The sequence below is a fragment of the Bubalus kerabau genome, chromosome 11 (genome assembly GCF_029407905.1).
Source record: "Bubalus kerabau isolate K-KA32 ecotype Philippines breed swamp buffalo chromosome 11, PCC_UOA_SB_1v2, whole genome shotgun sequence".
In the NCBI taxonomy this organism is placed as follows: domain Eukaryota; kingdom Metazoa; phylum Chordata; class Mammalia; order Artiodactyla; family Bovidae; genus Bubalus; species Bubalus kerabau.
Window position 1 is genome coordinate 90,821,899 of NC_073634.1, and position 13,472 is coordinate 90,835,370.

Consider the following 13,472-nt stretch of genomic DNA (forward strand, 5'->3'; position numbering starts at 1 on the left):
TTTTTTGTTCCTCTTCACTTTCTGCCATAAGGGTGGTGTCATCTGCATATCTGAGGTTATTGATATTTCTCCTGGCAATCTTGATTCCAGCTTGTGTTTCTTCCAGTCCAGCGTTTCTCATGATGTACTCTGCATATAAGTTAAATAAACAGGGTGACAATATACAGCTTTGACGTATTCCTTTTCCTATTTGGAACCAGTCTGTTGTTCCATGTCCAGTTCTAACTGTTGCTTCCTGATCTGCATGCAAATTTCTCAAGAGGCAGATCAGGTGGTCTGGTATTCCCATCTCTTTCAGAATTTTCCACAGTTGATTGTGATCCACACAGTCAAAGGCTTTGGCATAGTCAATAAAGCAGAAATAGATGTTTTTCTGGAACTCTCTTGCTTTTTCGATGATCCAGCGGATGTTGGCCATTTGATCTCTGGTTCCTCTGCCTTTTCTAAAACCAGCTTGAACATCAGGAAGTTCACGGTTCACATATTGCTGAAGCCTGGCTTGGAGAATTTTGAGCATTACTTTACTAGCGTGTGAGATGAGTGCAATTGTGCAGTAGTTTGAGCATTCTTTGGCATTGCCTTTCTTTGGGATTGGAATGAAAACTGACCTTTTCCAGTCCTGTGGCCACTGCTGAGTTTTCCAAATTTGCTGGTATATTGAGTGCAGTACTTTCACAGCATCATCTTTCAGGATTTGGAATAGCTCAACTGGAATTCTATCACCTCCACTAGCTTTCTTCGTAGTGATGCTTCCTAAGGCCCACTTGACTTCACATTCCAGGATGTCTGGCTCTAGGTCAGTGATCACACCATCGTGATTATCTGGGTCGTGAAGATCTTTTTTCTACAGTTCGTCTGTGTATTCTTGCCATCTCTTCTTAATATCTTCTGCTTCTGTTAGGTCCATACCATTTCTGTCCTTTATCGAGCCCATCTTTGCATGAAATGTTCCCTTGGTATCTCTAATTTTCTTGAAGAGATCTCTAGTCTTTCCCATTCTGTTGTTTTCCTCTATTTCTTTGCATTGATCGCTGAAGAAGGCTTTCTTATCTCTTCTTGCTATTCTTTGGAACTCTGCATTCAGATGTTTATATCTTTCCTTCTCTCCTTGGCTTTTCGCCTCTCTTCTTTTCACAGCTATTTGTAAGGCCTCCGCAGACAGCCATTTTGCTTTTTTGCATTTCTTTTCCATGGGGATGGTCTTGATCCCTGTCTCCTGTACAATGTCACGAACCTCATTCCATAGCTCATCAGGCACTCTATCAGATCTAGGTCCTTAAATCTATTTCTCACTTCCACTGTATAATCATAAGGGATTTGATTTAGGTCATACCTGAATGGTCTAGTGGTTTTCCCTACTTTCTTCAATTTAAGTCTGAATTTGGCAATAAGGAGTTCATGGTCTGAGCCACAGTCAGCTCCTGGCCTTGTTTTTGCTGACTGTATAGAGCTTCTCCATCTTTGGCTGCAAAGAATATAATCAATCTGATTTCGGTGTTGACCATCTGGTGATGTCCCTGTAGAGAGTCTTCTCTTGTGTTGTTGGAAGAGGGTGTTTGTTATGACTAGTGCATTTTCTTGGCAAAACTCTATTAGTCTTTGCCCTGCTTCATTCTGTATTCCAAGGCCAAATTTGCCTGTTACTCCAGGTGTTTCTTGATTTCCTACTTTTGCATTCCAGTCCCCTATAATTAAAAGGACATCTTTTTTGGGTGTTAGTTCTAAAAGGTCTTGTAGGTCTTCATAGAACCGTTCAACTTCAGCTTCTTCAGCGTTACTGGTTGGGGCATAGACATGGATTACTGTGATACTGAATGGTTTGCCTTGGAAATGAACAGAGATCATTCTGTCATTTTTGAGACTGCATCCAAGTACTGCATTTCGGACTCTTCTGTTGACCATGATGGCTACTCCATTTCTTCTGAGGGATTCCTGCCCACAGTAGTAAATATAATGGTCATCTGAGTTAAATTCACCCATTCCAGTCCACTTCAGTTCGCTGATTCCTGGAATATCGACGTTCACTCTTGCCATCTCTTGTTTGACCACTTCCAATTTGCCTTGATTCATGGACCTGACATTCCAGGTTCCTATGCAATATTGCTCTTTACAGCATCAGACCTTGCTTCTATCACCAGTCACATCCACAGCTGGGTATTCTATTTGCTTTGGCTCCAAGGATATAGCTTAGTTTTAAACTTCAATTAATCAGTGATGCTACTAACTGGGCTACCAGAACCCACTGTAGTTTCTCCCAGCTTTGTCTTTCAAGACTATAAAGGAATTCCTTGGAAAGACACGAAGGATTTGTTTGACAAGATAGTTCAAAATGCATTACAAGTTCAGACACGTCAGTTCCAGAATGGTCATCAATAAGACTTACGGCCCCTCGAGAGGTCTATTGACCACAGCAATTGATTTTCTGCCAAGACTATTGCTCTTGACATTAAAATCAATGGTAATCAATATCCTCTTAATATTTACTGTCCAATGCTTGGCTATCTCAACAAAGAACTTCAAATTCTGCCTTCTAATCAGCAGTTGCAGACTTTGAAAATGCTCCAAAGAGCTCATGCTTTAGGTGTCCCCAAAGCACTTGCTCCCTGATGGGACCACAGTCTCCACGCTCTGAAAGTCACTTCACAGAAAATGCTTCAACCTCTTAATAGTGATCTATAGTGCATGGCTATGTGTATCACTGAACCAAGAATGAGAGGGTTTTTGTTTGTTTGTTTGTTTTTTAAAGAAATACAGGCAGTAGAAGCAAGTATCATTATCTCTCCCAAAAGGCAAACAATAAGGGGCAGAGAAAAAGTCCACCCGAGGCTCGAGCCAGGCAGTGACCGCAGACTCAGCAGAATCTGGCTGACGTCTCTGGAGAAGGAGTCTTTCCTGTCTCTGGGCTTTGGACTCAGTGTCCTCTCAATGCCTGGGGTGAATCAGACTTTGCCAACGCTCACACCAGTCTCCACGCTCCTTTATGAGTTCACTTCCATTTTATTCATTTAAGAATAAAGCTTTGCAACCCTCAACCTCTAGTAGCTGAGGAGGAGGGATTACCCGTGAGTTTCTAATTACCCAAATGTACTTGGCAATATCAACAGCTACCAGGCCCAGGGGAATTTTAGGAGACCAAAATGGAAACCTCACATTCAGCTCATCTGCGTTCACTCCAAAATTCCAAAATCAAGGGACCTAAAGCTTACCAGCAGTTCAGACGTTCCTAACACATCTAACGTCAGGGATTGCATCCTGGAGTAGTGGACCCCCAGCTCTCTGTGGATCCCGGAACACTCGATGCAAGTCAGGATGCCAAGGTTGGTGGACAGCCACGTAGGATCTGCCAAAGACAGGGAGGAACACCAAAGCTTGTGAGGAGGGGGCCAGGGTCAGAACTTTGTTCTTGTATAATTACTACTCAACATGGAGTTTTGATGCACCATGCAGCGGGATCCTAGGTGCAGTGGGAACCCTCATCCATCATTAGTTACCACCGGTGGCTCAGATGGTAAAGAATCTGCCTGCAATGTGGGAGACCTGGGTTCGATTACTGGGTCAGGAAGATCCTCTGAAGGAGGGCATGACAACCCACTCCATTGCCTGGAGAATCCCATGGACAGAGGAGCCTGGTGGGCTACAGTCCATGGGGTCGCAAAGACTCGGGCACGACTAAGCAACTAAGTACACACACAAGTCACACACAGTGCACACGTGCACATATCTATTCCGCTTCTTCCTACAGCTCCACCTGCCCATCCTTCCATTCAGTGAATAAATACTCCCAAGGGACAGGGTTGTGCGTAGACTGGGACACAGTGCCCTCTAGCGGTCACGGGTCCCTGGACACAGACCACACCCACCAGCAACCAGGTTGTATCAGCAAAGGGGACAGTCTAGTGCCACATGGGGGACAGTCTTAATTCACATATCTGTATGTCAAAGATGCTAATGATGCCAGCAAAGAACACTTACTATGTGCTGATGCCAAGCTCTGCTCAGCACAGAGCTGAAGCAGTTACAGTAGGAACAGCTCCACCTGTAACAAGAGCTTCAGAAATTACAGGTGCTTTCCTTGAATAGCTCATTTAACACATACAGGAGGATCTGGATGCAAACAGGGCCGGTGCCTTTATGATCTTGCTCAGAGAGGCCAGGGGCCTTGCTTGATGCTGCGGAGTTAGACTGCAGCCCTGCCTTTAGCCGGGTTCAAGCCCAGCTCGCATTGCATGCTCACTTATTCGCAAAAGTGTCCTAACGACGTGCCATAGTAAGCAGTCAAGAAAGGTTTGCTGCATGCTAGGTTTACTGGAAAACTCTGAATTCAAAATAAAACATACTTGAACATGTGAGCGCAGCCCAGAAGTTCAATTCTCTTTACAACTGCTTGTTTGCCCTCAGAAACTCATTGCAGGTAAATACCACAACCTTGGTCATGTGAATTGTGAAGTTATTTTTAAAATGTTCAAGTTATAAAAATTCTATCCGAGTTTGGAAACACTTCTGGGCACCTGTGTTTCCACTTTTCTGGACCTATTCTGCTGTTATCAACTGTGTCATGCTTAGTAGACAAGCTTTAATATGCCATGTCATATTAAAGTAGGTTATTAATACTTTATAGTCTTAGCGTTGTCTTAGCATTTTAAAACAAAAGTGTGGTAGCTCTTTCTTTCTTATAAGAGTGTTATAAGTCCAAGTACTACATGTCCTCATGTAAGAAAAAAGTGCGATTTACTACTTTTGCTACCCACCTCATCTCCTGCCAAAGAGATGTTATTAATGGTCCAAGGCCTCATGAGGTAATTCTTCAAATTACCCCCAAATACAGCCTCCAACCTAACAGGCACCCCCCGCCCCACACCATGGCACATCTCAATTGTCCACTCTATCTTTGCTTTGTTTTCAATAAAAATCATCATAGAACTAGAGGAACGAGAAGCTAAGTGGCCATCCTAACCAAGCCACAACCTTTCCCATTTTACAAATATTCAGAAAACACTACTCTGCAGCTCCCCTGACCAACACCATTCCATCTGAATTACAAGAGTAAATCAACTCTTTAAACTTTTAAAGTACTGTTTGTTAAAATCTACAATGATAATTTCTGTCCATTAAAAATGAAACCCCAGTGAGTGTTAAAGATGCTCCAGTCATGTCGGACTCTCTGGAATCCTATGCACTGTCACCCCCAGCATCCTCTGTCCATGGGGTTCTCCAGGCAAGAAGAGATTCCCATGCCCTCCTCCAGATCTTCTGGACCCAGGGATCGAACCCACGTCTCCTACATCTCCACACTGGCAGGCAGGTTCTTTACGGCTAGTGCCACCCAGGAAGCCCAGCAGGCTTTATCAAAACTCAGAAATAAAAACCTCATTTCACAGAACATGGCAGCTGGAAGGGGTCTGGACTGGTCCCTTCGCTTTCCAAACAGGAAAACTGCCATCTGACAAAGCCAGTGGCTCTTCCAGGGTTATTGGCTAGACAGTGGCTTAAAGCTGCCGCAGATGTGGTACAAAGAGAGGATGGATCAAACCCCGGAAGGAACCGCAGCCTCCAGCCAACAGTGACCGGTGACCCCAGCTTCACCCTGGCTGTGTGCTTCCGTTTTCAGTTCTCAGAAAGCATTTATAAATTCCAGCTCTCTCCCCTCCGGGGCCTGTCCTGAGGGCTGTGAGGCAAGCACCCTCTCCCCACACAGTCTGCACACAGTTCAGGAAGCCTGGGCTGGGCTGGGCTGCTCTGAACTGGACATGTGACAGGACAGCGAAAATCCGTGACCAGGTTCCACAGCCCCCAGGCTGGGAGGGGCCGCTGGGTCACCTGGCGCCCCGCAGTCACAGCACACGTCGTTGCCCGTCATGCCCTGGACCTCCGAGATGATCTCCTTCGTCAGCTCCTGGACGATGTTATTTTCCCCTGTGTTGTCATCTCCCTTAAATGCGTTGTTTAGAGCTTCTTCTTTGCTGTTTTGCAGCACAGACATCCATCTAGAGAAGTAACAGTGACGCTCTGTTAAATCCCAAGGACAATGGCCCGTCCCAGGTTCCTCCGCTGTGTAACTTACATTTGACACTCCGGTTCGTCCTCGGCTTGAAAGTGGTACGTCCTGTCATCTGCAAGGCAAGGAGGGGGTTTTTGTCAATTGTAAGCCTGGACAGTAATTCACACACAATTCCAAAAGAAAGTGGTTTGTAATTAACCTCGGGAAGAGTCTAAACTCCGCTAGGAAGTCAATCATTTGTGTACAATCAGGCACTCCCACCCCTTTGCAGGCAGGCCCTGGCTTGGAAATTGTGGCTTTGTGATGCAAATTAGCCAGCCGCCTCGGTTCCTCCATTCAAGTCTAAAGAGAACCAGTCTTTTTTAACTTGCTACAGAGCTGGTCCCAATTGCTATGGCCCTTTGAATAGTATAAAAAAGCCTTTTCTAAAGCAAGGATCTTACAAGCTTTCTGGGTTCTTAGCCCAAAATGTGTAACCTCAGTCCAGTTGTGGGAAAGCATCAGAGGAACACAAACTGAGAGCCAGGTGACCAAAAAGCTGATCAATAATTTTCAAAGTATCAAAGTAACAAAAGACAAGGAAAGATACGGGACCGCTCTAGGCTGTAGGAGACCAGGACGAAACAGCAGGAGCAATGTGAAGCCCTGGAACAGAAAAAGGGCACTAACAGAAGAAATGGTGAAATGTGAGTAAGACTCTCAGTTACGGGCATCGCAGCCATGCAAACGTCCTGGTTTTCACAGCTCCAGACATGGCCTGGAGGTGGTTCAGATGGTAAAGAATCTGCCTGCACTGCAGAATTATGTGGGTTTGATCCCTGGGTCAGGAAGATAGATCCCCTGGAGTAGGATCACCCCAGTATTCTTGCCTGGAGAATCCCATGGACAGAGGAGCCTGGTGGGCTACAGTCCATGGGGTCGCAAAGAGTCGGACGTGACTGAGTGACTAGCTAATGGCATTAGGCAGTTCTGTACTAAGCTGTCAGTATTACGAGGGCTGGATAAGGGATATACAGAAATTCTATCTACAATCAGTCCAGAAACAACGTAAAAAAGAAAGTTAAATTTAAAACACAAAAAAAGAAAGAAAAAGGGGTGAGGGAGATCCAAGTTCTGTAGCCGGCAGGGCAGGGCTGGGCAGGGCCTATACTCTGGGTTCACAATAAACGTCTGTGCCCCTTGAAGTGCGCAAACACGGCATCTCCAGCGTCCGCTGTTATTACACTCGTGCCAAGGCAATGGCACCCCACTCCAGTACTCTTGCCTGGAAAATCCCAGGGACGGAGGAGCCTGGTGGGCTGCAGTCCATGGGGTCGCCAGGAGTCAGACATGACTGAGCGACTTCACTTTCACTTTTCACTTTCATGCACTGGAGAAGGAAATGGCAACCCACTCCAGTGTTCTTGCCTGGAGAATCCCAGGGACAGCGGGGCCTGGTGGGCTGCCGTCTATGGGGTCGCACAGAGTCGGACACGACTGAAGCGACTTAGCAGCAGCAGCCTATACTCTGGGTTCACAATAAACATCTGTGCCCCTTGAAGTGTGCAAACACGGCATCTCCAGCCTCTGCTGTTATTACACCCGTGCAGGCACGTTAGTCCTCAGGAGACTTCTGGTGAGCTGGCCGAGAGGAGGCCGAGTCCCTGAGAGGTGAAGGGGTAGAAACGAGTGCGCCAGGTTTTCTGACTCCAGGTTCCAGCCTCCTCCTGCCTTTCTTCTGACACCCAGGGGAAACCCCACCCCCACCCCCATTACTGAGGAAACCAACGGGGTTTAAGAGAAGGTGTCAAGTTCAGAAAAATAAATTTGATCCTGCAGTGCAGATGTTAGTGGCCGAGTGGGGCATCACTGCCTGATGCTAGGAAGAGAGGAGAGGCCACTTTCCCCGCCTCCAGTCTACATGGGGTGCAGGGCCTCACCCACCCCAAGCAGACCCCGGGTCCTGGGGAAGCCCTGGCCATGGCAGGTTGTCCAGAGGCCCCAATCTGACGTCAGGCTAACACCCTCCATTCTCCCCAAGTCACTTCACGGTCAGACCAGGCACAGGCCCCGAGGAAAATCAAGGAAGGAGCAGGGGGTGGGGGGGAGGGGGGGAGAGAGAGAGAGAGAGAGAGAGAAAGTGAGTGAGTGAGTGAGTGTGTGAGTGTGTGTGTGTGTGTGTGTGTGTGTGTGTGTGTCCCGAGGAAAATCAAGGAGTGTATGTGTGTGTGTAGAGCAACCCACGTCCATGAAGATTGCCAAATAAGAATTCCCTGGCATGCACACTAAGTAAGATGCCTTTACACCAAGAACAGTTTCTAGCACCTTCGGCCAGTGGGAGAAGAGCAAGAGGATGCGGCTGGAGCCCCGCTACGCCGGGTCCCAGGCTGGGCTGCTCCTCCGCTGCAGGCTCAGGCTCCAGCTGGCCACCTGCCCTCTGTGTGGACCCTGAGGGTCCGTCCCATTCAGGGGACTGATCCAGACCGTCTCTGGCTTCTGCACCTCCCACCCCACCAAGTGGACCACGTGATCTAAGGCTAACAGCTCAGGACTTGGATTTATAAATGGGGGGAGGGGAGAGGGTATCGAGGGCAAGGGGGTCGGACGTGCTCCTGGGAGGGCTGGCCTGGCCACAGGAACGTCCTCCTTGAGCAGCCAGGCTCACAGACAGCTTGATCAGCACGGCAATCCCCCTCGAGGGGAAGGATGGGTAAAGGAGGATCCTGCGGGGAAACAGCTGAAGCCGGCGGTCCGTCTGTTCCTCTTCTGGGCTCTCTGGGTGAGAGAGCCAAGCTGGCTTTGCAGGGTGAGGCTCAGGAGGAATGGGCGCTCCTGGGGGCTTGGTGGACCCACACCCGAAACTGCACCCTTGCTGCCCGTCTGTAGCTTGACTTGTGTTTCCCCACCACCCACGTGTGTTAAGAGAACAAAGGTATCTTAGTGATGCGTGCCCCCAGCAACTTGCTCGGCAGGAAGAGTCAGGCAGAGTCAGGCGGGAGGCCGATCCCTGGCCTCTCAGGAGGCTGATTCCCCGGCCTTTCAGGAGGCTCATCAGGCCAGGGTCTTCTCACTTTGCCCTGTCTCCCTTGATCGTTCCAGGGGCTGTGAGCATTAAACTACATAGTAAACTCCCCAGCCTCAATAATACAACTCCACACACGTCTTTAAAAGCCGCGTGATCTGAGGAGAGACTGAGGCTAATGAGACAGCATTCATCTTCAGGGGAGGTCGAGAGGCCTCACGCCACAAAGAAGCGGTCTGCGGGGTTCTTCTGGGTGTGCCCCCAAAACAAGCAGCATGCAGGAACAGAAACACTGATTCTATGGTGGAAAAACAAGTTGATTTCCAACCTGGGGGGTCTCAAGGGCTCTGCTGGGGGCCACATCACACCAGTATGGCAGCGTTTCTAACATCACCCAAGTCAGAGGAGCTCTGAAGACAGAGTTGCCCTGTTTTCACAGTGAAAGAACTATAGGCCGGAGGGTTGATGTAGCACAATCTCCTTGTTTACAAAGAGGAAACCGGAGGCCTGGGAACCGGTGAGGATGTGGCGGGTTTACAGAGCCCCCGAGTGGAGCAGCTTCATGTCCTGAACCCAAGAGACCGGCAAGCTGACTGTAGTCACCAGAGGGGGGAAGAGAGGATGCTGTCACCGGAAAAAAGGCATTTCTCCATGAAAACCAATTCTTCAAAATGCACTGTTTGAAATGGGGTTGATGCCCTAGACGAGAGTTTAAAATAATTTCTCTGCAGCAGAGTGTCTGAGAAAGAAGCTTACGTGAAATTAGGTCAAAACACTTCTTCTCCTCAGGGTTGGTTTTCACTTGGCAGGTTAACAGGTTAAGCTTTGCGGGAGGCCGGTTAGCCTGTTGAAAAACAAAAACAAAAAACAAAAACAGATCTGGGTGGAAAGGAATGGGAAACCACAGCATCATTCCTCATCAAAATGCAGCGAGAACAGCGTCTCTCAGGGCTGCAGAAACAGCGACCAGAAGGCAGGCTTTCTCTGGAAGGCACGACACATGCACCTGGCAGGGTGTCCCTGGGTCTTGGCTCTCAGGGGGCAGCTGCCCCTCCCTGCAAGGGACACTCGGGGGCCCACACCCCCCACCTGGGTGGGGGGACACGTGATGCTGGGCCAGCTTTGAGGTCCAAGGGCAGTCGGCTCCCTGAGATCAAAATGCTCCCTGGCCAAAGCCCAGAGGCACTCCATCCTGATCAGCTGGGAACACGGGCTCCCAGATCAGCTTCTAGCAACCTCAAAGTGTTTTCCTGAGCACTTTCAGGGAGAATAATCTCAGGGCACAAACATAATGGTGAAATCATATCCCCGGCTTTCTGAAATAATGACAGATGATAGATTCATGATCCTTAATGCCAGCCATCTGTGACTGAACTTTCCACAAAACCCACCTCATTCACATATGTATCCCCTCCCCACTCCACGCACAATGGTAACAAGAGATCACAGCACCCTTTTGTCAGAGACGTGGCAAAAATGACTACTTTACTACCATTTCAAAAACATCATACCTAGTCCCCAGAAAGCAAAGGGCAGAGGATAAGAAAATAATTTCAGAAAAAAACTAATTCCGAATGACAAAACGCCCTTGGAAATCTTGGAGAAACCTCCCAATATGAATGGCTTGTCTTACTACCCACCACGCTGCTAAAGCAGAGACCGAGTCAAATGTCTCAGAGTTCAGCCGTTCTTACTCACCCTTCCCAAGGCCACCAGACGAGGCAAGAAATGGCAGACACCTGGATGTGGGACTAACCGAGACACGCACTCACACTCATCCACACCTGGGCAGACCAGCATTTACAGACCCACCTCCATTGAGCTCGGAGTCAAGTGAGGGTCTCCATTCCAAGAGGACTGACCACAGCAGCGTGAACAAGGGTTTGATAAAAGGAACTTAGGGGTGAGCAGGAGCTGGACAGACAGGGTTGGACTGGACTCTCCTGGCCATGGCCATGCTGCCCTCATCCCTCACGTGGAAATCATGGGGTGTCCATCACAGCAGATGCCCAACAGACGCCCTGGGTCGTCAGAAATCGTGCTTCAGGACTCTATGCTTGGCCTGATCCAGCACACCTTGACAATCCCAAGCACCATAAACCCAGTTTCAGATCTGTATCAGGAGTTAACTGGCTCGTCGGGAACCAGGAGATCTAATGGTATATTTCTACAGTAGGAGCCCACACCACAACTGCAGCCAAGCGCTTCCCCAAGGGGCTTGGCCCAAAGAGGTATCCGTCTACTCTGTTACCTCGTGGGATCCCACAACCGTTCAGGTGCACTCAGGACTACTTCCAAGTGCTGGTGTCCACTGAATCTAGATACAGGAGCGGTGAGAGGGGTGATGACAGACCGTGGTCAATGCAGAAACGCTTCCATGGACGAGAAGATGATTTTGAATAAGAATAGATACTGTTACTCAGTTGCTGCTGTTGTTCTTGTGGTTATTATCGTATGTGCTTATATGAGGCAGGCACTGTTGAAAGCATTTTAAAGAACTCACTCATTTAATTCTCCTAGGGAGGAACTTTAGGAGAAGGCAATGGCACACCACTCCAGTACTCTTGCCTGGAAAATCCATGGACGGAGGAGCCTGGTGGGCTGCAGCCCACGGGGTCGCAAAGAGTTGGACACAACTGATCAACTTCACTTTCACCTTTCACTTTCATGCATTGGGGAAGAAAATGGCAACCCACTCCAGTGTTCTTGCCTGGAGAATCCCAGGGACGGGGGAGCCTGATGGGCTGCCGTCATGGGGTTGCACAGAGTCAGACACGACTGAAGTGACTTAGCAGGGAGCAACTGCTCCACCATTTACAAAGAACGTGAGCCTGACAGTCAATCTGATGATGCAGGCACAGTTTGGGAGCGGCGATGCTAACACTGGAACCAGGCAGTGAGGCCCCGGAGCCTGGGCTCCTGACGGCCCTCGACATGGCTTTCTGGGAAGCACAGCCACTTCTGGATCATCTCTCGGTATCCTGAGTGCAGCAAAGAACCACACTGGAGTGAGCGTTCCCCTCCGTCCGTCCCCCTCCAACCTGCGTTCTTTCGTTTTCCCTGGGCAGTTGGGAAAGTGGTCCATTCTTACTAAGACACAACTCCTCTCAAAGACAGACTTCTGACTTCACTGTGAGCGCACCATGAGATACACAAAATACTGGAAAAATATCCAGTGCCTATCTATGAAATAGGAATGACGATGGAGTGAATGTGGCTACCGTTCCAAAAGGACAACCATGAGGATGGGCCACGACACACAGAAGCCTACCACACTGAGCTATTCCGAGTTTTACACTAACAAGGGCTTGCTACTGGCCCATTCAGATCAATGATGAGCTTGCCAGCAAAGCTGTCCGAAAAACTCATGGGAGAAAAATTTTAAGCAGAGAATATTCTATCCATCAAATTCCCTCCGTGCTACAATTTTGGGGGCAACGCTCCCATCATTAAAATTCAGCTGTGGAACAGGTCCATCTAGTTCATCAGATACCAATGTTTCTTGAGGGCCTAATTTGAAGAGCCCTAGTTTAGTAGGAAAAAACTCAGGAAGGAGCAGAAAACAGACCTACAGCCCTAAGTGTCTGCTATGAAGACATGGGTTATTAGTGAGGCTCCATTTTAATCAGACTATTCCATTTTTCCCCAATTTGTCAGGTTTTTAAAAAGGAAGCTTATATTCTTCCTTCCGCCTGATTGATAATCATTAAAAAAAAAAATTTTTTTTAAGAGCCAACAGACTTTTCTCTTCCAACTTGGTGCAGTCTCCAGTCTTTGGCAGTGTGGCAAAGTGATGAATCTGGCAAGGAGGATATCTAATTAGAGTCATTTTGTCCCAAGGATAACTTCTTTCCGGTGCCAGAAAACACAATTAGCCTTGGCTAATGGGGAATACCAACTTGGGCTTCCTACTAGATCCACCCCGGATGTCATCATTGCTGAAACACAGAAGACAGTAATCTCATGTGCCAAAGGCTGCCAGCTCCCTGGGAAGAAACTAGCTTTCCTAGCAATGTGAATATACCCCAAGCTTCCACACGACTTAAAGACCTGATTCTCAGCTGGGTGGTGGATTCTGCTTTTAAGATTCCCATTTACTTGGTCAAGTCTTGGAAAAACTGCCCCCTTTTTTCCCTGATGATAAATTAGCACACTAAGGGAGAAGCTGGCTGAACAGGTAAGCTACACAAGGAGCCAGATTCAAACCAGACCAAACCAAACAGGCCTCTCTCCTTTCTCAGTGGGGGTTCATTCACATGTGAACGCTCTGTGGGTGCAGTGGCACTGGGGTGTTGAGGTCTGCCTTCTGCAGCATGCAGGGAACCCTGCTGAAGAAAGAGGGCTGACTTGTCTCCCAGGGGAGGCAGAGGGACGAAGCCCCCACCTGCCACTCTTCTGGGCTGGAGGCAGAGGTCATCGAGGGCCAGGCAGCTAAAGGCAGGAGGAGGCGTCCGGAGAGAAGGACTGCCCGCA

At 48.5% G+C, this 13,472-nt stretch overlaps 1 protein-coding gene across 11 annotated transcripts in view; it reads right to left on the minus strand.

The window, feature by feature from the left end:
• Positions 1-13,472, minus strand: part of ASAP2 (ArfGAP with SH3 domain, ankyrin repeat and PH domain 2) — a 158,583-nt gene that overhangs the window by 33,924 nt on the left and 111,187 nt on the right. For all 11 annotated transcript variants that reach the window (XM_055540973.1, XM_055540972.1, XM_055540977.1 and 8 more), the window contains 4 exons: positions 9,756-9,843; positions 6,062-6,110; positions 5,818-5,984; positions 3,207-3,340 (listed from right to left, as the gene is read on the minus strand). In XM_055540973.1, the coding sequence (XP_055396948.1) occupies positions 3,207-3,340; positions 5,818-5,984; positions 6,062-6,110; positions 9,756-9,843 (438 nt within the window). The remainder of the gene's footprint in view (positions 1-3,206; positions 3,341-5,817; positions 5,985-6,061; positions 6,111-9,755; positions 9,844-13,472) is intronic.